Source organism: Acartia tonsa, chromosome 5 (assembly GCF_053477335.1).
Source record: "Acartia tonsa isolate MP-2025a chromosome 5, ASM5347733v1, whole genome shotgun sequence".
Taxonomy (NCBI): Eukaryota; Metazoa; Arthropoda; class Copepoda; order Calanoida; family Acartiidae; genus Acartia; species Acartia tonsa.
In genome coordinates, this window is record NC_137264.1 from 31,492,940 (window position 1) to 31,519,084 (window position 26,145).

The 26,145-nt window shown below is 38.2% G+C and overlaps 1 protein-coding gene across 1 annotated transcript in view; it reads right to left on the bottom strand.

Moving 5' to 3' along the window:
* Nucleotides 1-26,145, bottom strand: part of LOC145320107 (uncharacterized) — a 57,304-nt gene that overhangs the window by 9,007 nt on the left and 22,152 nt on the right. Inside the window, exons 17-30 of the mRNA XM_080162547.1 lie at nucleotides 25,883-25,977; nucleotides 24,302-24,373; nucleotides 22,840-22,932; nucleotides 21,530-21,635; nucleotides 19,380-19,458; nucleotides 18,594-18,689; nucleotides 10,144-10,277; nucleotides 7,562-7,640; nucleotides 7,073-7,208; nucleotides 6,448-6,521; nucleotides 5,773-5,834; nucleotides 2,680-2,755; nucleotides 1,809-1,926; nucleotides 995-1,063 (exon numbers count right to left, since the gene is read on the bottom strand). Of these exons, the coding sequence (XP_080018673.1) occupies nucleotides 995-1,063; nucleotides 1,809-1,926; nucleotides 2,680-2,755; nucleotides 5,773-5,834; nucleotides 6,448-6,521; nucleotides 7,073-7,208; nucleotides 7,562-7,640; nucleotides 10,144-10,277; nucleotides 18,594-18,689; nucleotides 19,380-19,458; nucleotides 21,530-21,635; nucleotides 22,840-22,932; nucleotides 24,302-24,373; nucleotides 25,883-25,977 (1,289 nt within the window). The remainder of the gene's footprint in view (nucleotides 1-994; nucleotides 1,064-1,808; nucleotides 1,927-2,679; nucleotides 2,756-5,772; nucleotides 5,835-6,447; nucleotides 6,522-7,072; nucleotides 7,209-7,561; nucleotides 7,641-10,143; nucleotides 10,278-18,593; nucleotides 18,690-19,379; nucleotides 19,459-21,529; nucleotides 21,636-22,839; nucleotides 22,933-24,301; nucleotides 24,374-25,882; nucleotides 25,978-26,145) is intronic.

Consider the following 26,145-nt stretch of genomic DNA (forward strand, 5'->3'; position numbering starts at 1 on the left):
AATTGTCCTTGATTATTAAGTGCAGTCAATATTTTTTTTTCCTTTTAATGATATTGTAGTTACTTTATAAAAGATAGCTAAATAATAATTCATAATTAAAAAATCATTTTATCATATTAAATTGATAGGAATCACACTTCCTTTTCATCTTTTCTTCCCCAAATAAGAAAGAATAATTCAACATAAAAAAGAAAATATTTTCCTTTTTGTCTGCTATTTTGCTAAACAACAGAATAAAATATAAAATAACAGGAATAAATGTATGAAGAAAAAAGGATTAAAATATATTTCTGTAAGATTACAATATTTGAGAAAAGCTAATTCATAATAAAAAATCAATAAATAAAAAAAAAATTAGATTTACTCAGTCTTTATTCCTGGTTTATCCATAAACAATATTCAATACTATTTTTTGCGATATTATTTTTTTTGGTATTTAGTATCATTTTTATGAAAGTTGTTGAATATGAGAAGAAATTAAGACACTTTTTTACCTATATTTATTTTTTTTATTTAAACATTTTTTTTTCTTTATTGGCGACAATATCTGTTGAGACATAAAATTTATTCAAATACTTTTTCCTGTTTTATGCCTTTAAACGTAGATTTGTTGCAGTTTTTCATCATTTGTATTCTAATAAGACTAAAAGCTACTGTTTTAGTACAACCTATTACAAAAATTATTAGTTTTAAAAACCCGATGTTTTTAGACGTTTCCTATGGAGTAAATACACTTCAGATAAAAAGCAATCAAAATCCTTATTCATATTATAAAAGGTTACATCTGCACTTATATTTCAAAAAATTTATTGGTTTTAGTAAAAATTGATTGCACTTATTGATTATGGCCATTTCATGTAAACACATTTGGTCAAAATCAAGAACAGTTTGACTTATTAAGCGCATTTGACTAATAGGTAACACATAACTTAATGGAAAATGCGCGAAAAAAATGTACCCCTTTACAAAGATTTTATCAAATGAGTTTTATGACCTGTAGATTTTGATGGTTTAGATTTCTGTGCCAGCTGCTTTAATCTTACTTCCACCATAAATGTTGCAACTAAAAAATTAGAGAATGTTTGTAGAGACTACTGTTTTAGTGGTCCTCGGGGCCATATTAATAGGAGAAAGCATTAAAAAATTGTTAGTTTCCCTCAAAGTGAAGCTGTTACTAGCGCCTATAAAAAAAAATTATTTCATACAATACAAATAAGATAGCGTAAAGTGGCACTGAAAAATGACGTGATACGATAAATAACCAATGAAGGGCCAGCATAAAACTTACCATTGGTCAAATACAGTGTATACTGGCCTCTCATTTGACAACTTTATTGTATGAAGTCATTTTTTGGTGCCACTTTACGCTGTATCAATACAAATGACCAATGATAGGCCACAGACTAAATTACCAATGGCAGGCCTATGTACATATTAATTGACCAATGGTAGGCCAGTAAGACGTAATTTTTATAGGCACTTTAAAAAGATTCTGCAAAGTGTCTAGACGAGCCTAGAGAAAAATTGAACAAAATGGTAGTGGTATTTTTTGGTTCGTTTCTTTAATTCTTAAGGTCAGGTTAGATCAGGTTATATTGGTTACAGAGTAGGTCCGCAGGGCTAGTGCACTGCAGGTTTAGAACCCCACATGGATTTGGCATGGGAAAAAGATTACTCCTCTCTCTTATGAGGATGAAGTAAGGGGGGGTAGGTTCAGTGCTAGATAGGCACAACAAATATTGAATTAATAGAGAATGAAAGATTGAAAATGCTTATCAATGGACATTCAAGAAGAAAAAAAAACCTACCCAAGGGTATATCAACCCTGCCTTTTTTGTCAGGTACTCTGGAGCCAAATATTTCCAACTTGTAATACCCAATAGTGGGCGGAGATAGAACTGTAAATAAACTCTCTGTTTTGGTAACCTGTAACAAATTGAAAAGTAATTAAACAAGGATGACAACATCCACAAGTAGTGAAGCACACTAAATTCATGGAAGGACTAATCGACAAAGCGTATTTTTAAGCAGATATTCAGTTGTCACGATAAAAGGTTATGTGAGTATTAAACAGTGTAAAATCACAAACCCTATCAAAAGAATAAATAAATATTTGTCTTTTGTTGCCTGACCGAAAGATTAACGGATAAAGTAAATTATTTCCTGGATACTCCCAAAAAATCAGCAATCTATCTTAAATGACAGCCGAGAAAATTGCATTTCCTCTCATAGCGCTGCAAAGAAACGGATGTACATCTAAAGTGAATTTTGGGACAGCTTCACTGCTAAAAAAAATCCTGTTTTATTGCTTTCAAAATAATTTCTATTTATTTACATATTATTCAGCAATTGAGATTTGAACCCATCTACTACCCGACAACTAGCGATGTGCTGAGTGTTACGCTAGAGTTGCGGTTATAGTTATTTATTGCATCGTATTATAGACAGCTTTCCGCGGATATTAAACTGAAAAAAAATAAGTTTAAACTAGTATTATTAACCCGGAGGGGCATAAGACTCGGCCTCACTAAACTGGTATTGATTTTATTTCAATATACATATGTGGGAAAATGACCGTAATAATATGTTATACATGATTTTTCAATATGGCTGAGAACCAGTTCTAATCCAGCGGATGTTAATCGGTTTCGGTGGCATACTTTAGCTCTATTGAATTACCTTTGTATGTACATAAGCTTTTATCTCTCCTGTTTCTTGCATCTTTCTCAGTTCAGACAATGGCATAGGATTTTTCCTAAATTATTATAGCTCCAACATAAAACATGAAACCTTGAGACATATACAGTCTAAATCAGCCAATAGAAGAATCTCATTGGTTGAAACATTTTACAGATCTTGGTAATTAAGGCCATAATTTTGTCATTTCGTTCGCATAATGAATAAGCTATATACAATTATCACATATCTTAGGATAAAGCTTTTCTTGGGTAAATTATTTCGTGTAAAAAGAATAGTTGAATTTCTTGGATTAAGTTAGCTTTCTAAAAATTTTATCGTCGAAATATTTCCTTTCAAATAATGTCACCTATATCTCGAATTTATAATCTAATGCATATAATGTTTACCTGGTAAATTAAAAGAAATTAGACTTGAATTAAATATGATTTATAAATTACGCAAAAATGACAAAAACCTCTTTATTTTTAGAAGATTTTTTAAAGTTGTATATCCAATATTTTGCTTGTTAATTTAGCTTTTTCTTATTTCTTTAAATTTCTACTCAAATTTACTAGCAACCAAATATTGAATAATTTTATAATACAAATCACGAAAACTTATGAAATAAAAGAAAATATGGATCATATGAACGAAATGAAGTCATTCCTTAAAAGGACAGAAATTTCATTGCAAAAAGGACAGAAATCATCTTCCTTTTTCTCAGATAAGTGAAATATGGACAAAAATCACTCTCCTTTTTCTCACATATTCTTCCTTATTCTAAAAAAATCTTCCTAATTCTCCCAAATTCTTCCTTATTCTAAGAAAATATACCTTATTCTAACAAATTCTTCCTTATTCTAAGAAAATCTACCTTATTCTAAGAAATTCTACCTTATTCTTCCTAATTCTTTCTTATTCCCCCAAATTCTACCTTATTCTAAGAAATTCTTCCTTATTCTAAGAAATTCTTCCTTATTCTAAGAAATTCTACCTTATTCTAAGAAAATCTACCTTATTCTAAGAAATTCTTCCTTATTCTAAGAAAATCTACCTTATTCTAAGAAAATCTACCTTATTCTAAGAAATTCTTCCTTATTCTAAGAAAATCTACCTTATCCTAAGAAATTCTTCCTTATTCTAAGAAATTCTTCCTTATTCTAAGAAAATCTACCTTATTCTAAGAAATTCTTCCTTATTCTAAGAAATTCTACCTTATTCTAAGAAATTCTTCCTTATTCTAAGAAATTCTACCTTATTCTAAGAAAATCTACCTTATTCTAAGAAATTCTTCCTTATTCTAAGAAAATTTACCTTATTCTAAGATATTCTTCCTTATTCTTAGAAAATCTACCTTATTCTAAGAAATTCTTCCTTATTCTAAGAAAATCTACCTAATTCTCTCAAATTCTTTCAATATATAAGGGTCCCAAACTCAAAAACAAAGTTTCAGCGCGATCCGACCACCCGTTCTTGAGATACAGTGACCTGGTGTCCTTTGCACTGATGTTGAGATTTGGGAAATGGTTCGAATCCTTAATGAAATATTTTGGCACTTAGTCAAAATTTTGAAGAAAAAATACCCAAGTGGACAAATAATTTTGATCAAATATTTCAAAATTATTCTAAGTGTCAAAATATTTTTGGACTTTAACCAAATTTACTAAGGATTTGAACCATTTCCCAAATCTTACTGTAGGTACCAAGGACACCAGGTCACTGTATCTCAAGAACAGGTGGTCGGATCGCGTTGAAAATTTGTTTTTGACTTTGGGACCCCTATATATTGCAAGAATTTGGGAGAATTAGGTAGATTTTCTTAGAATAAGGAAGAATTTCTTAGAATAAGGTAGATTTTCTTAGAATAAGGTAAAATTTCTTAGAATAAGGAAGAATTTCTTAGAATAAGGTAGATTTTCTTAAAATAAGGAAGAATTTCTTAGAATAAGGTAGATTTTCTTAGAATAAGGAAGAATTTGGGAGAATTAGGTAGATTTTCCTAGAATAAGGAAGAATTTCTTAGAATAAGGTAAATTTTCTTAGAATAAGGAAGAATTTCTTAGAATAAGGAAGAATTTCTTAGAATAAGGAAGAATTTCTTAGAATAAGGTAGATTTTCTTAGAATAAGGAAGAATTTCTTAGAATAAGGTAGATTTTCTTAGAATAAGGAAGAATTTGGGAGAATTAGGTAGATTTTCCTAGAACAAGGAAGAATTTCTTAGAATAAGGTATATTTTCTTGGAATAAGGTAGAATTTCTTAGAATAAGGAAGAATTTCTTAGAATAAGGTAGATTATCTTGGAATAAGGAAGAATTTCTTAGAATTAGGAAGAATTTCTTAGAATAAGGTAGATTTTCTTAGAATAAGGAAGAATTTCTTAGAATAAGGAAGATTTTCTTAGAATAAGGTAGAATTTCTTAGAATAAGGAAGATTTTCTTAGAATAAGGTAGATTTTCTTAGAATAAGGAAGAATTTCTTAGAATAAGGTAGAATTTCTTAGAACTAAAAAGAATTTGAGGGAATAAGGTAGATTTTCTTAGAATAAGGAAGAATTTGGGGGAATAAGGTAGGTTTTCTTGGAATAAGGAAGAATTTCTTAGAATAAGGTAGAATTTCTTAGAACTAGGAAGAATTTGAGGGAATAAGGTAGATTTTCTTAGAATAAGGAAGAATTTGGGGGAATAAGGTAGGTTTTCTTGGAATAAGGAAGAATTTCTTAGAATAAGGTAAGTTATCTGAGAATAAGGGAGAATTTGTTTAATTAAGGTAGAATTTCTGAGAATAAGGAAGAATTTGGTAAAATAAGGTAGATTGATTAAACATGGTTGTAATAGTGAGGAAAAGGAAGAATTTCTAAGAACTAGGAAGAATTTGTAAGATGGTGGACAGAGGTCACCTTCCTTTAGTGAGAATTTGTAAGATAGTGGACAGAAATCACCTTCCTTACTGAGAATTTGAAAGAAAAAGGAAAGGAAATAGCCTTCCTATACCCAAGGAAGGGAATTGCTGTCCTTTTTAGGAATGACTTCATTTCCTTCATATGATCCGAAAATATTGAATTAAATGTTTGACCTCATGAAAAATATATACCTTGAAAGTAAGAAAAGAGTTCCAACGCCCATATTATCAACTTCTTCTATTAATTCATTACCCTGATATTAAGAAATTTTAGTTTATCATTAACGAAAATTTCAGATTAGATTTAGGTAAATGAATCATTGAATACATTAGGATTAGGCAAAAAAATGTAAATAACCATAAAAAGGACAGACAAACATGGTGATAGTATGAGAGAGAGGGAGAAAGAAAGAGAGAGAGAGAGAAAAGGGAAAGAGAGAGACAAAAAGAGAGAGACAGAGATTGAGAGAGGGGGGGGGGGGGGGTATAGAAAGATAGATAGAGTAAGGTAGTTATGGAAAGGTATGTAGATAAAGAATGAGATAGATAGTAGGAGAGGGATATAGAAAGACAGATAGAGAGATATGGATAGAGAAAGCTAGAAATATAGAGATAGAAAAAGAGAGAATTGGATGATAAAGAGATAGATAGATAGACAGAGAAAAAAAAATAGATAGAGAGAAATGCATTACAGACAGACAGTCGGACTTACAGACAAGACAGAGTGACATAGATTCCTAGACTACCTATATATTGTCAACATATCTCTCAGTAAAGAAACTGCAAATTAGCAGCTATACGGCAGCTGTACTTCATAATTTAACTACCTTATTTATGATCAATAATTGGTGCCTTGGACTTATTTACCTTGTAATCATAAAGATGGCTAGTAGCACAAATTGGACCGGATCTATGAACAAATTTGAACATGGCCTTGGTTCCTAAATAATAAACACATTCATTAATTTTTCTTAAAGCAACAATTTTCAATCTATTTTCTTTAGTTGTAAGATATTACATATATTATTCACTTTGCCTGTCTGTCCTTCCGTCCGTCAGTAAGTCTGTAAAGTAAGGAAGATGAGATTTTTTAAGATAGACAACTGAAAGTTTAAGATTTCTATGATCTCTTTGCTTCTAGTTAATACATTTTTTGTCCGTCTGTCTGTTATTCAGGCTTTAATAGACCTAAATACTTTTTTTCAAGGTTTCGATATTCTTCTTTATGATTTGAAACATTTATTCATCAGGTAATATTAGTATGTAGATATATTATAAACCACCATTAATTAATTGAAAGAGTATATGTATTCACTTCAGCATAACATCACAATTAGTTTAGTTTTTCATATTAATTCATTCCATACTAGTAGTTTCCAAACCTTACAACTAAAAACTTAAATCTACAAAAGTGTTAATTTTCTTTATCACCACTTGGGATGTGTATCAATTTATTGTTCATTGTCTTATCCCTAAATATCCCTGAAAATACCTGAGACGAGTATTATTTTGAAACCATCCCATTTCTTGGGGTTGTCTATGACTAGCCCCACCCCCAGCTTGTAGTAGTTGGAGGTAAATCCCCATCCAACTTCGTTCAACGGCCAGGGTACCACCTTCGGGAACACCTAAATTTTTTTAAAGTAAAAAAAGACCATAGAATTAGAATTATCCTACAGAATGATGATTTCTTGAATGGGTTGTGTTTAAAAAATCAGCGAATCTAATCATATTGGAAGGGGTATAAACAAAAAAAACTTAAATCTTTAAATGAAATAGCTTAAAACCAACATGTGAAAAAATTCCTGAAATGGAGAAATCTTGAGCTACAGAAAAAAATCTTTTTAAACGGATTAAAATAAACTTCAAATGAAAATTGCTCAAACCATCCCTACATTATTCTTAAAGAGAATAGCCCAATAGGTTCAGTGGTTAACACAGACAGACGGACAGACATCGTTCGATTATTATATCTACTCACCCGTGTCACATCAATAAGAATCGAAGCAATGAGATCATATCTTCTCTCTTCTGGTGACATATCTGGCTTTGCAAATATTCTAAATATAAAACAATCATTGTAGTGGACAGACTTAATAACGGAGTAGCTGAGCTCCATTGTAAAAGCCTAATAATTTTGGTATAGCCCAGGACTATTTGGAGAATTGTAGGGGAAGATGTCTAATACTATTTTTTTATACCTGGCCAAAATTTGACAGGTAAATTAGTTGATATTGTGTAGACTTTCATAGAACAAACTTGAATATATTTTAAACCCACTGTGTTTGATTTAAGTTGGGAGCATCTCTATAAGTTACACTTGTTTAGCCGTAGGTGTCCGCAGGATTCGCGCCGGCGGACTACATCATGACATTTCAACATCAATAAAACCATAAATTATATGAACATGTGGCAGCATGGAGGGGAAATTTGACTGTAAGTTATTATGATGCCCAAAGTTTTATAATCACTATCTAAAACTTTGGGCTACTGTTGGCTTAAAACTTTGGGTACTTTTGTTATTGCTGCACTAAATAGTTTTTTTTGATTAATTGATTTGCCATAGCCTCTTAGGGCTTTGACCTAAGTAGTCATGGAGAAAGCTGAGACACTTTTGTATAGCCACTAAGGCTATCAAGCATAGGCGTCCAAGGGGGGAGGTAATGGGCCATTTGGCACCCCCAAACGATTTTGGGGGTGCCGTAGGCACCCCCAAAATTTTGTGAACAATACCCCCCCCAAAAAAAAATTACCCCTACCTTGGGGGTGCCGTAGGCACCCCCAACGATTTTGGGGGGGGTATTTACCCCCCCCAAACCATTTTGGGGGGGGTAATTACCCCCCCCAAAATAAATGTTCTTAAAAAAATTTTTTGGGGGGGGGTATTTACCCCCCCCAAATTGAATGTTCTTAAAAAAAAAATTTTACTGTCCAACCAGTTAAAACAGTTCTTAACCATGATAACAAAAAATTTAATAGTTTGATCATGTTTTATTTGCTTGGGCCTTTATAAGGGCTAAAACCATCCCGGGGATCTATGATGTAATTGTAAAGCACTGAAGATTCCATAAAATAGATACCTAACTAAATTAAATATTTCATTAAATAATGAAAAAGAATTTCTATAGGCGATTTCTTTTGGGAGGATGTCAGGGTGTCTCAAAACTAGTTATAAAACTTACCAGGACCTATAAGACGCTTCACTTTAAAGTAAAATCATATTGGTTCATTGGTTAGTGAGTTAATTATTGTATTTTTATGTTCTAAAGAATGAGATACTACTATATATTTGAATAGTAGTGGCGCCCTTAGCATCTAAGAACTCGTGTTTTCTAAAGGGTAAAAAGGAAAAATAGCCTAAAACCACTCAAAGGATTGACCTATAATAGTGTGGAACCATCATGGGATCTATGTGAAGCTTTCCTAAAAAGGAGAACTCAGTATTAAAAGTAATGAAATCTGAAGCTATAGTCAAATAAACCTTACTTACTACTTTATGTTATAAGATAGTACTTATTAACTTAATAGATTAGGTAGGTGCTTTTTTTACATAATTAAATTACCCCCCCCAAAAATTTTACCCCCGGGGTAAATTAGTTTGGGGGGGGTAATTACCCCCCCCAACAGATTTGGGGGGAGTATTTACCCCCCCCAACAGACTTTAGGGGGGGTAATTACCCCCCCCAATCAAATTTTACCCCCGGGGTAAAAATTTTGGGGGGGGTAAAAAAAATTTTCGGCGCGCTTCGCGCGCCATTTTACCCCCCCCAAACACGAATTACCCCCCCCCCTAAAATTTTTTACCCCCCCCCAAAAAAAAAGCTTGGACGCCCCTGCTATCAAGCTCCACATTCAAGCACACTATGACTTGACCCGCTATCTCATGAGAGCTACTCATTATTACCTCACCCTCGCCGAGTATGGCAGGTGTCCCAAATTAAGTCACCGTAATGAATGACGCTCTCCGCAGAGAGGCTTGGGATAAGAGTATAGTACTGATATTATGTACGGGACTATTAAGTATCCAAACTTACTCAATAATCCCCTTCTTACACAACCAGGGGAAGTTGCGTGAATGTATTCAACTGAGAAATTCGAGTTGCCACATGGGGACTTAAACTCGAACTCTAATCATTGTAACTCAGTCCGTTACCACTGAGCTACGACGCTCCTTTACATTGGATAGTTAGGCTTGCACTTTTTAACCAATAATTAAACTACAGATGATCTAATTATGTTCTTTATCATTGGAGATGTACATAAAATTAGCGTTTATTATCTTTTTATCTTATATACCTTAAAAATGTCAATTTAGCCAAATTTTAATTGAATTGTATAGTAGCTGCACTCTAAATTCATAACACAACAAAAAATCAAAATTATAATCGAACTGTCTTTTTGGTATAGTTTTATTTACCCGTGTTACCTAAAATAGATATACAAACCTTTTAACTGTACATACTTATAGAGTAGCTTTGCTATAAGTTTTTTTTATGTCTCATGAACGTGTGTATGGCTTAAAGATTAGCTGCTAATAGACACTAAAAATCCAAAACTACTTACTTTAGAATAAATTTGCCAATGACCGGAGGTCTGAAATGGAAGTGGGCGGTCAGTCTGTCGTCGCCTTCCAGGTAATGAACCAAATAATTATTGAAACTTCCTCCCTCTTTCTCTTGCGCTCCATAGATCTTGAACTAAAATACAAGGATGGTTACGTTCATTAATAGCACAGCAACAAAACAAAAACAATTTAGATGAAATAGTGTGGTATTCGGCAACCGTGAGCCATGTCTATGGCACCCCTGATCTGGGGTTCGGTGGAGGGTCAATGGCCCTCCCCCGAGTCCTGGGGAAGGGGTCTAGTGACCCCCTCCCTACGCTTAGAATTAATGATTTGAATCTGTCATGTTTATTATGGTTAACTGTATTCTTAATTCTCCCCCACCCTTTCCAGGGATGGGGGAATCATTATTGCCCAAACTGACCATTGTATATATATTATTTATGCTTTTATGTTATGATTATTTATTCCTATCCATGTAATTATTGTTTGTTGTATATAACTCCAGTATCTCTTAACCCTTCAATAAAGTGACAACTGAAAGTAGATGTTGATCATTATCTAGTGAAAGCTAGAGAAGCGTAGCTTCTCTATAGTAAGGTGTCCACGTCTGTCACACTGCCGTAATCTAATTGAACTCCGGTGTCTGCCATTGATCCTCGGCGGATACCACAACTTTGGTGACAGCTGTGTGAGATTACGGCGAACCACAAGTGTAGAGCAGACGCGCATCTGAGGCTAAGGTACTCCCAGCAGTGAATCTGGCAAAACTGACGCAAGCAACCTGAATTACCCACCCTGGACAGCAAAGTTTAACTCTGCATCCGGCAGTTGTGGAAGCAAAACAGCGAAATCTGACGAATAACCGCGAGCAGCGCTGATATCTAACGGAGAATTGAGCGCCAAAAGGGCTGAAACAGGCCTGCGGACCGGCTGAAACAAGCCAAATACGTGTAGACGGCTGAAAATAGGCCAACTTTACTGCAAGAAATAGCAGGATCCGAACCAGTGGCGCTAGCAGGACGGGACATTCCCTGCCGCCGATAGGCTGAAACATGCCACATAGCTGCAAGCTGCGAGCTAACATACGGGTGTAGTGCACCAGAACAGAGAAAAACTACGTCAACCCCGAGTATCCTGAGAAGCTACAACGCAGCCACCCATCTAGAAGACAGATATTATATCACATTTGCAGGGATTACCACCCTAATGTGATGACCAAACAATAGATTTATGAGCAAAGCTTGGCAAACAAATTGTTGTGTTGTGATAAATCTAAGAATAGAACAGGCTTGGATTACTGTTTATTGTGATAACAGCTAAAAATAGAACAGAGTTGGTCAACAAATCTGTTATGCAATTGTGATAAGGACAGCAATAAAAGTTAGATGTAATATAATCAAAACAATCTCAAGCCCACAGCACAATAACAAATACACCCCTTATTCCAAGGGAAGGGGAGGGGGCCCCTCTCCATTTGAAGACAAATACAATCAGGGTTATATAACAGATAAGCCTAAGATTAAGAAGCAGAGGCCCCATTACACCAACACACAGTTACCCCCTCCCTCACAGTGGGAACGGCCGGAGTTACCCCCGTCCCCTCACGCGCTTCCCCCTTCCTACCCACACTAGGCTAAGTCCGTCTGTAGTGTGGAGCTAGCGATCGGATATACAGAGCGCCATTCACGGGCAGCGCAACAAAGTGCGGAAAACATCATAAATCCAACGGACAAAGCGGACCAATGAGGGAGCGAGCTGAGGGGTGAGAGCGCGTTTTCCCCGTGTGCGCGGATTTGACGGCGCGAACGCGCGTTACAAGGACAGAAGATCCCACGCACACACACACACACACACACACACACTTTCACACCAGAGCAGAGCTACTCCATAGCATCTAACAGGGGTATTTTTAGCAAATAAAGAATTGCAAGTTTCTTTCCTCCTAGCTCTAGTGTGATAAGGGAAAACCCAATCAGTTCCTGACAGCAGTTCAGACCCTCAACATCTATCTACCTCAACACCTAACTATTGATAAGTACAGCTAAGTTATACCTTTGCAAACTAAAACTCCCAACCTAGTGATACAAACAGTGTTGGCTGTTAGGCTAGGAAGCCTCAAGTGACAACCCATTCATTGTAGTCCTGTATAACTTTGTGCCCGCCGTTTCACCGTTGACCCAATGGACCAGCATCAAGTCCCAGGAGGTGACCAAGCCCCAGGATGGCTCCAGGATGACCCTCAGCCGGCCCCAGCCGAGTACCGCAAGCTGATGCTGAGCAATCTGCCGGAGTATAGAGGGCCGCCCAAGCAGTCCTGGTCGGCACATATCCGCCGACTGGAAATGTCATGGGCGGCTTACCGCGTGCCACCTCATGATTCCCTCAACCGCCGCAACGCCCTACTACTGTCATTGGTAGGGCAAGCGGCGGAAATGGCGTCCCATCTGTTTGGCGAGGCAGGCCAAGCCTTGACCTACGAGCAGGTCAAGACCGAGTGTGAATTGTTATTTCGTCCTGCTTTTGAGTCCCAAACGCTTAAACAAGCGTTTAGGGACTACAAGCAACACTCGACAGAACCTATACAGGCGTACATATCAACAAAGTGCGCCTTGTATAGGGACGCCTACAATCATGAGGATCTTGAATTGTTGGTGGACGAATTAAACCGTGGAATTCGTAACGCCAATGTAAAACGCCTCATGATGAACCATGAAATTGCGAGTGTACCTGAGTACACTCGCAAGGCCATGTTCACCGTGACCATGGTTACTAAGCAGCTGAAGGAGGGTGTGTGCTTAGTCGACTCGACCGACGGGCTGACTGGATCTGCCTGCATCCAGTTGCCCCAATATGACGAGTCGGAGCCAATGGAGATTGGCTCCTTGGCTCCGGGTCTCCACCAGATGGGGAAGGTCGCTCCAGATGACAAGGTTCCAGGCCGCTGCTACCGCTGCCAGGGGAGAGGCCACCGAGCTCGAGACTGTCCAACGCCTGTGGAAGTTAGCCTAGAGGAGAGGCGCACCCAGCCACGCCGTGACCGTTCTGCCAAGTGTGAGCGTTGCCACTATGACGGCCACACGGCGGCCGAGTGTAGAGCTGACTGGGCCCAGGTAGCCAGCCGCAGGCGCACCGCCGACAAAGGTGCCCCTCCAGGGAAGCCCAGCAGAGTGGCCCATATGGAAGGGAGCGCGCCCCCAGCACCACCACCGCAAGCAGCCGCCTCCAGAGCTGCGGACCGAGCCGATGGGATGCCGCAGTTCGGGACTGTCCCAGCTAGGATCAACGTACTGGGCGGCGCGGCTGAGCCCAACCGGGTTGGCCTAGGCTTCAGTCTTAACCATCTGGGGCCAGAGCTGATACAGCCCAACAACATAGCCGAGCCAGAGGTGCTGAGGCCCCAGCCTTTCAGTCTCAATATGATGGAACCTGCCCGACCGAGCCTACCCAGCAAGAGTGGAGGGGCGCTGCCCAGCGTCCCTGAGACGGTGTATGGGGAGGCCCTGGCAGCCGCTGAACGAGAGAGGCAGGAGGTGCTAGCCAGCACCTCTGCATCGATGTATGGGACGCCATCCGGCGTCGCCACCTGGGATGATGGGGGGGTGCTATCCAGCGCCTCCCACCGTGTGCCTGGGGCGACAACCGTCGCCGCCACCGAGATACCTGGATCCTGGAACGAGCCAGCCTCCAACCTGATGTCTGGGGCGACAACCGTCGCCGCCACCGAGAGACCTGAGTCCTGGAACGAGCCAGCGGTCCCAGAGGAAGGGGTGACACCCGTCACCCCCAGCCAGCCAGCGCCACCAGCCTGCAGGGAGAGCCCAGCTACATGCCAGCCAGCGCCACCAGCCTGCAGGGAGAGTCCAGCTACATGCCATCCAGAGCCCTCTACCAGCCAAGGGAACCCAGCGGCCCACCATCAGGATAAGTTGAATTTGTTAAATGTATTGAATCCAAAACCTTGTAAACACCCAGCCTTGCCTGTGCCCCCTGCACTTGAGGCTGGGGAGATTGAAAATTGGGAAAATGAGGGCTTGCCTGTGCCACATGCACCTGAGTTCCTAGGGCAGGGGAGGGCATTGAGTAAGGGCGAGCCTGTGCCACATGCACTTCAGCCCCATGCCACTGGGCATGCCTTGGACCAGGGAAGGGAGCATTTAGGGCTAGGGGAGCCGACACCCAGGCAAGTGCCAGTCGCTTGCCAGTCTGTCATTGGGGAGGGTATCGGGGTGCCTCGGCCGCATACAGATAACGCTCAATGGAAATTTGTGTCTAGCCAGGAGCAGCCCAGCCGTGTCCAGCCCCAAGAAGCAGCCGTGACCAGAGCCGGAGATCCCCAGCCGCGTGCACGAGGAAGATGGTTACCTGGAAGCCTCTCCCATTGGTGGATGGTCCTGTGGGGCCTCCTGCTGGCAGCCGTGTGGCCTACAACCAGCTACGTCCTGGTGGGGTGGGACTGTGCCAACCCCACCCATGTCACGTCTTACAACAAAGAAAAGATGTGTGACACGGAGCCCCTACACCAGGAGGTGCCCCTGGGCCACGACATCCACGTCCTGCAGCAAGTCAAGGTGAGGGAAACCACTGGGTTCAGCTGTCAGCTCACCGTGTCCCAGTGGACATTCAGGTGTGGGGTATGGGGTCACCTCAAGGTGACCTCGGTCCCCACCCTCATGAGGCCAACCAAGATAGACCCAGAAGCGTGCCGAGACCTGGCCAGGAACCGAGTATACACGTTGCCAGGCAAGACCCAGCCACTGACGTTCCAGCTGAACCACCCCCTGTTCTTCACCGTTGATGTAGTGGGCGCCCTCGTCAACAGCCCCGAGGGGGTGGGTTGCGAGGGGGAGGACGTCCACTTTGAGGGCCAGCTCTACCGCAATGAATTAGTGCTCCAGGAGCGGCGGCTGCTGGTCAAGGAGGAGACCTATGTGGTGGAGGATGGACGGGTGGAGTCCCAGTCTGACCACCTGACCCTCGACTGTCCCCATTCTGAGCTGTCCTGTATCACTGGGGAAGCAACCTACGTGTGGGACCACCTGGGAAGAGATTGCCCCTTGAGGCTGATCCGCAGCCTCCAGCCCAGCCTGGTGAGGGATGCATATCTGGTTGACCATCAGGCCCAGTTTTTCATCAACATGACCAGCCCCACCTCAATTGTGAACTGCGACTTCGAGGCCCATGCCACCAACCATCCAGCGCTGTTTGTGGCAGCTGATCCAGCCGCGGCTGCGCTGCCCCGAGTGTCGGCCAGGGATGTTGACGTTCCCCTCCAAGCACAGATCCATGCAGGTTATATTGGATTCACCCTGGAAACACGCATGAGGAGCACTGCAGCAGAAGAAGTAGCGGCCAACTGCTGGAAGCTCCAGCAACTAGATCCGGCCCACCCGGTGCGTGTCCAGGGGAGCACGTTCTCGGTACTGAGGGGAGACATCCTGCTGCAGCTGACCTGCCAAAGGCACAAGTATGTTGTCCGCGAACACAAGGAGTGTTGGGACAAAGTGCCAGTGGAGCCCACCGGTTTTGTAGACGCCGTGACGCGGGTATACAGTGAGCACGCCACCAAGATTCCCTGTTCCTCCACCTACCCCCTGACTGTGCACGCAGAGGAAGGCTGGATAGAGTTGACCCCTGCTCCCAAGAAGAGGCCACCCCCGCTGGATACGCCCAAGCAGCTGTTGACAGACCCCTTAGATGACTTCAGTTCAGGTGGTTTGTATTCACAGGCTGAGTTGAACGACTGGCAACAGCTGCTGGCGTTCCCAGCATACAAGAGTGCCATGCTGACCGGCCTATCCTATGGCTCCTGCGTTCAGCAAGGCAGCTGTTCGGCCACAGGAGACCATGGGATAGTGTCCTACAACATTGACCGACTAGCGGAGGAAGGAGAGGCAGCCCTGGATGTCTGGGCAGGATTTAGACAAGCCATCCACGAGTGGGGAGATGGCGCCGCCATCCTGTGCTTGCTGCTGCTGATCCTCAAACTGCTGGGGGACCTCACCATCATTTCTCTGGCAGCAGCACAAGGAGGAGTCCGGGCAGCCCTGAATGCGATATCACAAGTGTTCCTGTACCACCCAGCCTTGTATAAGAAGGCGATGGCTAGAGCCAGGCTCAACCATGCCAAGTCCCGGGACTTTTCAGTGGACTGGGATGCCATCCCCATCGGCAGGGAAGCAGCCGAGGAAATGGTGTCTATGAAATCAACGGACAGCGGGCATGACCGCCCAGGTAGACCAGGACCGCCCTCTGGCAGACCCCGCGGCCCCTCAGGAGGACAGGCCGCTGCTCAGACACTCAACCTGGCAGCCAGTGCCCCAGCCGCTGCCAACAACAACCCGCAGGCCCCACTGCTGACCGTTCCAGCAACAAATGTGCCACCACCAAACCTGATACCTGCCGGCGCTGACCAACGTATCCAACCCAAGGCAGCCTCTGCCTTCTACCCCACATTGGGAGCCCATCAACCCTAAGAAGATACTCACCACTAGGATTCCATTGAATCATTATCGTTTGTATATATTTTTAGCCCTAAGGAGCGGGCCGAAGGCCTCAACCACTGTCGGAAGTCTGGTAGGGAAACCATCTCCCAGCCTTCCGAGGGGAGAGTTGTGGTATTCGGCAACCGTGAGCCATGTCTATGGCACCCCTGATCTGGGGTTCGGTGGAGGGTCAATGGCCCTCCCCCGAGTCCTGGGGAAGGGGTCTAGTGACCCCCTCCCTACGCTTAGAATTAATGATTTGAATCTGTCATGTTTATTATGGTTAACTGTATTCTTAATTCTCCCCCACCCTTTCCAGGGATGGGGGAATCATTATTGCCCAAACTGACCATTGTATATATATTATTTATGCTTTTATGTTATGATTATTTATTCCTATCCATGTAATTATTGTTTGTTGTATATAACTCCAGTATCTCTTAACCCTTCAATAAAGTGACAACTGAAAGTAGATGTTGATCATTATCTAGTGAAAGCTAGAGAAGCGTAGCTTCTCTATAGTAAGGTGTCCATGTCTGTCACACTGCCGTAATCTAATTGAACTCCGGTGTCTGCCATTGATCCTCGGCGGATACCACAATAGTACAGAATAATTTCATGATAGTAAAAGTAAAGAAAATATGTTTGTATCTGAAGTAGGTAGATGACTGTTTGTCTATATATGTGCATATATTTATTCAATAACATCTTGCGCCGTTCGATTTAAGTTTTATAGTAGCCTATTATTTTGGGCAGGTTTTAAGCTATTTGGATAATACTTAGGGGGCAGAAAGGTTAAACAAGAAAAAATATCTCTCCACACAAACAACTAAAAAGCAGAAGATGGTTTCCCTATGTTAAAGGGAAGAAGCTATTGGCTCTTTGACATGTTTTGTATAATGATGACAGTCAAAGTAAATTACATAAAAGATGCTCATAACAATGGGAAAAATTATTTTGATACTGATATCCCAAAAAAGTTTTAAAATTGGACCAAAAACACCAAATATATGGGGAAATATGTAAAACATATAAAAATAGCCAAAAACCTGATAAAATGCAACCTGAACGCTATGGTTGTTTTCTTAAAACAACAGATAATTTAATTTTTATATCCTTAACTTTAAAAATTTTGAAAATCGGACTATATACATCAGAGATATGGAAACACCAAAGATATGGAGAAAAATGTGAAAAATACAAAAATAGCCTAAAACCTGCTAAAAAGTGGTCCGACCGCCATTGATGTTTTAAAGTTTACTAGCGGTCCCGGGAAGGTTTATAACTATTTTTTTGGGGGGTGCCATCCACCCCTCATTTTTAATTTTAGTTAAAAAAATAAAAAAAATAAAAAAAATTTCGGGGGGGGGGGAGATTTTACATTTTTTGGGGGGGGTTGGGGGTGTTCCACCCCCCCCAAAAAATAGTTATAAACCTTCCCGGGACCTATGAGAAGCTACCCTGTTAAGGAGAACCCGATCGGTTCAGCGGTTAGCGAGATCCTTCGGTACAAACACACAGACAAATAGATACACAGACATCCTGTTACTTTAGTATAAGGATTGTGCTCCTTAAAAATGGTAATGTTGTCAAAAAATTTCAGCCTTTCATCTATTACAGGAGCCGAGCAAATCTCGTTTCCCCCAAACTAAGACAGACGGACATACGGGCAGACGGACAGACGAACAGACGGACAGACGGACAGACGAACAGACGGACATTTCAAATTATAGAGTAGCTTCGCTACTAAAAAAAATATATTTTTATATGTGGATTTGTGGAAGCTAGTGAAAGTGCCTGGTAAAAAAAGGGGACAAATAAAAAAACTTTTGACCAAAGTATACTATTTGACGTCATATTCTCTTCTAATATGATATGCCGTCTTTGCAATATGTCGACTAAAAGTTGTAACAGATATCCACTTTTAACTAGACACTTTTACCTGCTTCTTAGATATGACTTACTGTATATTTAGTGACTACTGGTCCTCTAATGAGTAGATGTCCATTATCCAAAATAACCCACGGACTTCCTACATCATCCACTAACTCTAATCCAAACTATAATAAAAGATATATTTTAAAGCAAGAATGACAACATCCATAAAAGCGAAGCTTTGCTTATAACAGTATACCCATTTGTAATAGGGATCAGTATTCCAAAAATCAGATGAACATGATAATTTTAACATAGAAAAAATTGTTGTAAAAGAAGTAAAAAATAAGCATTTTTAAAAGGAACGTAAGGGCTTTCTGGTAATGATTATAGAGTTGCTACGCTATCTAAGTCCTACCATAATGTAATAGGAATCATCATGAAAAGTTTTAAATCGATGAGTGATTTTTACCTGTTCAAATTAACGAAAAGAGCTAACCGTTACGAACGGACCCTAATTATAGAAAAGGTTCGCTTTTGAAAATAGCAAATGAAACATTACATGTTAAAGAAAAACCGAGAATTAAATACATTGGTGGATACTAAGCTAAGTAACATCAAAAGACAACCAACCCATTGAATGTACGACCTTTGTCTGAGAAGTCCTAACTGTGCATGGTAATGAGTTGCGCCTGTTTATGGGCCAAGGCATTCCTCCTTCTTTAACTGTTTATGTCACGTATAAAACATAGCAACAGAAGGAAACATTTTTTAACGTCTTTCGCACCAAGATTCCAACCTATAACTTTCGCGAAGTTACGACGAGTGGATGTGCTACGTGTTGAGCCATGGTCGCGTGTTAAATGTTTACTAACCTGAAAAAATTGAGGAGAGAGGTAGGGCATATTGTTGAACTCGTCTAATGATATTGGCCGCCGGAGCAACTGCCAAGCACTAAACAGTCAAAAAATTAATACATAAATGAAATATTTATAAAGTCTACAACAGATCTCTTGTAATAAATCAAGACAAAATTGATTAGCTCCAACTAAGACCAACAAAATATTAACAAAGTCATAGTAAAACAGTTGAGATTGCAACTTATCGCCTTTCTACATATTTATTTTATTTCTAAACAAGTTTACTAAAGAATTTAGAAGGGGTTTTTAGTATCAACACTCTTTATAGTACTTTGCTAAGATCACAAAAATTCAGAATTTATTATATTTTGCTTATATGAAGCATAGAAAAAATCTTTATGAAAATAAACTAATTTTCATCTGAAAGATTTAGATTTTGTAACCAATTTTCGTTAATTTAAACAGGTTAGAATTGTTCTATCGATTTAAAACTTTGCGTGATGATTCCTATATCAGTTAGATACGATTAAAAAGCGCATTAACTCTATAATCGTTACCAAAAAGTCCGTACGTCCAATTAAAACATGCTGAATTTCCACTTTTTTGAAACAAATTTTTGTATGTTAAAATTATCGGATTTTTATATAATGATTCCTATTACAACAAGGTACACTGGTATAAGCCAAGCTTCTCTATAATTAAGTTCTAAAAATGTAAGTATATCCTTAAACAGTATCATATATTTATGCAGTTGTACAACAAATTTACTTACAATAGTGTTTGCATTAATATTCTGCTTTTTCAGTTCTGACACTCTACAAGTGTTAATGTTTGTTTGTCGTTCCATTTCAGAGCTTCTCTTTTATGGATGTTGTCATCCTTGTTAAAATTACCATGATATTATTTGAAATTAATCCATCTCTTTCTATTTGAGTTTCTTTATTGGGGCGTTTGTCTTAATTCAGTTCAAAAGGGATGTGATTAATTTATTATGTCTGCAAAAACGGCGCAGCTTATGAACGGCCAGGGAAGTATTTAAATTATTTATAAGTAAAATATATCATACAAAACCATAAAGTATTTATTAACCAATTTCGCCACACAAAAATTTGCACAGCTGATAAAAATAAGTTTTTTCCTAAAAATTACATTAAAAGATTTCCAATTTAGTCTATAACTTACTTTGTCCGTTCGACTGTCTTTCTATACATTTAATATTATGTAAATAATTGCAGGTACAACCAAATAGCAAAATAATTTAATGATCAGAAAATTCAAGCGGTTGTAAGTGACACAATATTAGATCTTTTTGGTTATTTTCATCATGGGGTTTTATTTAAGATGCTAACTCAATTCCTTCACAACAAAATCACGAAACCTAAAGTAATTTCAGCTGTCGTTAAGGGCCAACACTTGGTAGAATTGACGAACTTTATATCAGCCCCCCCCCCCCCCCCAAATATTATCATAAATTTATTTCACTTGTTGGTTATACCTTATTCCTACTTTTGACGCCCAAAATATTTGCAACAAATTAGTTTTTTAATTACAACCTTAAAAGAATTACCCAGCTGCCTTTCCTGGATTAAAAAAATGGATTTATTATTACCCCATTCCCTCCCTTCCTACTGGATGAACAAACGGACCAATTAACGACAGGGGAAATAACAACCTAAATTGACGACAATTTGTCCCTGTCATATTATCAACGTATATTCTACATCCATCCCCTCCTATCCTTCTGGATGAACGAACAAACCAACAAACGACAGGGGAAATAACAACTTAAATTGACCCTAACAAAATATCGACGTGTATTATATTCTACATCCTTTCTTACAGTTACGAAATAATGAAAAATAACTTTGTTACGGATAGGATGATTCTATCATCATGCTTCTAATAAAGTAACAGGATCTTTGTCTGTGTGTCTGTCTGTACCGAAGCATCTCGCTAACCACCGAACCTATATGGTTCTCCTTTGTAGTGTATCTTCTCATTGGTCCTGGAGCCATCACCCTCCCAAGAGAAATAGAATAAAAATATAACAAAAACCCCATCTAACAGCGTTAAATCTGATCTTAACATAGATTGGAAAGAAAACAATTTACATACCCCTAGAGGCTTTTAGGCGGCTTAGCCGCCAGAGTTAGATAAACTCCTACCTGTATCCTTCTTCCAGCGGATTGTATGGAAAATGTGAGTGAATGAGGTCGTACGGATCTGTTAGAAAGAAATAATTCATGTACTCCTCACTGTGGTTGTTTATACCTACAATAATGGATTTTTTATTACATGGATCTTACACCATATTTTCATGGTCTATAAAAAAAAGTGAACTCTGTAGCGGGCTAAATTAGGATCTCCCCCATCGCCCCTCTTTACCCCATCCCCTCCCTTCCTACTGAGTAAACCAATAAATGCGAGGGGAAATTGCAACCCAAATTGACGACAATTTTTCCCCTGTCATAGTATAAACGTATATTTTATATCCATTCCTGTAATAAAATAAAATTTGCATTGATTATTGCTAGTACCAGGGAGGAAAGAGACATTGGACTGTAAACTACCAGGGAACCTAAGGAATAAGACAATGGCCGATAAATTGATGTACATCCCCAGTGATGATACAAAAAATAATCCATTCTGTAGATTTCAATTAGTGGTTGAACGTTTGAACACTCAACTTAATGAACCAATCAGATTTACTTAAAGTCTCCAAAGTTGCTGTGCTAACAAATAAGAAAACTTTATTATAAGCAGCCTTATGTCCACTCCCTGCCTGGTAAATTACACAGTTAATTTCAATTTAACAATGCTCGCTCATTGGTCAGCCTAAAAACGTTGGGCACTTTTGTTGAGCAGGGCAGCAGGGGTAATTTTATTTATCATAATTTAGGATGTGTATTAATTTATCGACCACTGTCTTATCACTTAAGACCACTGGTTAGTATATAATATAAATATACAGCTTTTAAATAACTAACCGTTCGTTTGAGTTATCATTTAAAAAAAAAATAACTATAATGGTCTTTTTAAAGCTTTTGATTATGGTAACAATATCTTATTTTAATGATTTTATGGCAATACCACATAAACTATTGTTTTACCATTTTTTTTGTTAAGGTTGCGTGATATTTTGTTTTACTTTTACTTTTGTAGTTTTTATTTTTAAGGTTTTAAAGCAAAGAATCAATATTTTTTAGACAATAAATCTATAGTATAGATGTATAACCAGACAACTACCTGGATTCTCCAGTTGGAGACCTTCTTCGTCTGCTAGCAAATTGATTTCTGCTCTTTTGTATAGCGATTTCGTTGTGTTAATATTCCCGACGCTATTAGTTGATTTTCAAAGACCCAATTGAAAGTCGACACCTGGTCCTCGGTAAGGGTATATACTGTTGTTTATCCCCCTCTATTGATTTACTATAATTCTTAGACAAAGAATTGATCCGACATTGAAAATGTTTACCTGACCCAAAGGTACAATCCACCAGCCTCCAGGAACCATTGATATGAACAGCGTTCCAAGCGTGCCTTTCACTCTCATCTGTGTATTCAGAACCTTAATGCATTATTAATATAACTAGCGAAAACGACCTCTAGAGGCCTCTAGGTGCACTGGAGGTTGTGAGGAAAGGGAGGGGAGGTGAGTCGGCCTTCCACTTTTATTTTGATTTTAAAAGTAAATGTTAAAAAAAATTTTAGGAATTATATTCATTTCAGGGGTTATTTTTATGGAGAGAGGAGCTGATTTTTTTTGTGGGGGTATCGACCTCATTTTTAATTCTTGGGAGGGTTGTGGTATCCTCCCCCAATATAGTTATAAATATTCTCGGGACTTATGAGAAGCTACCCTTTACAGACAGACAAACAACAGACATCCTGTTACTTTATGATTAAGGATTAAGGTTTTTTTGTCTTAGCTAAAACAACTTGAAAAATTGCTAGTCCGAATTGGCTGTAGCAAAATAGTTTAGAAATAAAAAATAATCATTGACATATGAAACCTATTCTCAACATTTGTATATAATTATTTAATAAATCTATTTCATAAGAAACGTTTTTGCATTATTCGATGACTATTATTGTTTAAATATTTAAAATGTAAAAACAATGATTATTTAAAAGTAGGCTAAGTATATGTTTATAAAATTTTTGACAGCTTGCTCCTGGAATATTCCGAATTTGAATTTTTGCTACCATTATATGACATAATCACTTTAACAAAAAACAACTGAAATATCAGGGATCTAAAGGGATAAGATAATTGTCGATAAATTGACAATAAAGTGGTTGAATCGTTTATGAACTAACCAACAAAATTTTTATAAAATTCCCAAAAGTTGTTGAGCCAACGAATAAGACAATAGTATTATGAAACTTTGGGGACTGTGAAATCCACTAGCTCCAAAATCAAAATTGTTCGAGCTTGTGGTATAAATCCTACGCCGTGCTTAATCTAACCTAGCTCTTATATCTAAACAAGGATGACAACACCCTTAAAGCGAAGATATAAACAACACTTGGGGAGTGTTAGAACTGAATAAACAGAACATTAGGTCTAAACAAAATTGTAAGTAAATTTGTTGCAAAACTTCTTAAAGACTACCTTTAACCAACAAAAACAAAGTTATAATAATTCAACCAAATAGAGGACAAAAAACAGTACAGACAGGACACCATACAGACACGATGAACTTACAGAAAAGTTTTGCTTTTTTAATAGCATCTTGGAAAGAAAACGAAGATGCGGTTTTCGTCGTATTTTCACAGTAGCTTTTCTCCTATTTTTAGCTCCTTATGGGAGCTCTAACCCGGCGTGGCACTTAATAACATTTATCTAACCTAACCTAACCTAAGATATCATATCAATAGCTACTGTGAAAATACGACGAAACCTGATACTTCGTTTTCTTTCCATGATCCACTACCTGGCTTGAAATCAGGTTTCTTGGCGAATCCATGAATTGTTGTCACATTTATACTTGACAGCTCACACATTTCTATATAAATAAACTCATTAAAGGTAATGCATTTATATAGCAAGATGATGTCCGTACGTCCTTCTGTTCGTCTATCCGCACAATCTTTAATTGCACTTTTAGGGTGGGGTTGATCTTTATATGTTAATACCATTCCAAATATTGCAGACAACATATTTTTTGATTGTACAACCTTTGTCTAAGAGTCCTAACAGTGCATGGTAATAATTTGCGCCTATTTTGGACCAAGGCATTCTCCCTACTTTTATTATACATTTCTCGCATCTCACATATCAGTAGTAGGTACAATTTTAAATTTAGGTATGATGTAGTTTAGCTTGTGATTCGAACCAATCACCTCCCCAATAACGAGCATATTAGCATAGTCGCGGGTAACGAAAGGCACAACTTACAAATCGTAGCAACTCTATGGTCGTTTTTTAGTAATGTCGTTTTGTTATTTTTAATTTTTTAGTTCATATTTTAAAGCCACCTAGTTCTTCTAACTACTGCACTGGTTTAAATTTACTTTACTCTCGCCTCGTGCCTTTTATCATTCTTGTTATTTAATTTAGCACTTACACTTATTTTTATTGTCATTTTCCACTTATTTTGGGTTATAAAACTGTATGTCAAGAAATACAATTTGTTTTACTAGACTTTGTGAAATAATTTCTAGCTTCTAAATTAAATAAGTGAATATATTACATATTTATGTCTATAATCTATACTAGTTGTTACGCTCCTAGCTTCTAGGGGCTCTGAATTTAAAGGGATAGGGAAGAGAAGAAAATAACCTAAAACCACCCCGAGACCTAAGCGAAACTCTCCTGAAATGAAGAATACAATCGCTTCATAGTTAAAAAATAAACAGTTTACATGGAACACCATGTAGAATGAATAAAAAAATCACAAAACCTTTTTGTGTAACACATTTGTTAGTCTTTTATACCCTGACAACAGACAAACAGAACAAAGACGGGCCGACGGACGGAAAGTTGGAATTATAGAGTAGTTAGCTACTAAATATTACTTCATATACGGTGTAAGCACTGGCAGTATACTTATTTGCTTTACAAACTTAATTATTGATTTTTTCATGCTTATTTTCTTTGTGAAAAGCAAGTCTAACAAATAGTTATTTAAACATTTTTAATAAATTTTTTTTTACATTTAATTATACTATTTTGTAAAATTAACAGTAAATGATTGTTTTCTAAAGTTAAAATCTTTTTAAAATTATAATATTTTCTGTGTTGAAAAGCTGCAAATTGCAAGTCACAACTAGGAATTGAAAATTTAGATTTTATAAAAAATTTACAAAACTTAAAAACAAAAAATATTCTAAATTGCTATAAACGATTGTTAAACAATATATAGGAAAAAAATAGAAAGGTGTAAGGTTTCTTTTTATGGTCATTTCATCTTGGTAAGGTAAACACTAAACAACTACTACGTTTATTTTTAAAGATCAATAAAATTGGCAACGATATCTTTTTCAAAGCTAATATAAAACACTAAAATATTTACCTGTAAAAAGTTTAACAAAATCTCTACAAACGCCAGCCTTGTATCTTAGGATGTCAATGATTCCCATTTGGTGTGGCAGGAAAGCTGGATCATATCTGAAAAAAAATTTGAAAATGCATTTTTGATATTATTTTAATTTAAGTTCAGCAGAGGTTATTGAAGTCTCGAGTATTTTCAAAATGACCAGCATTCTCCAGATTATAGATACTTCTAGTGCCAGATAATAACATTATTTTTGGTTTTAAATGTTTTTCTTTTATTGC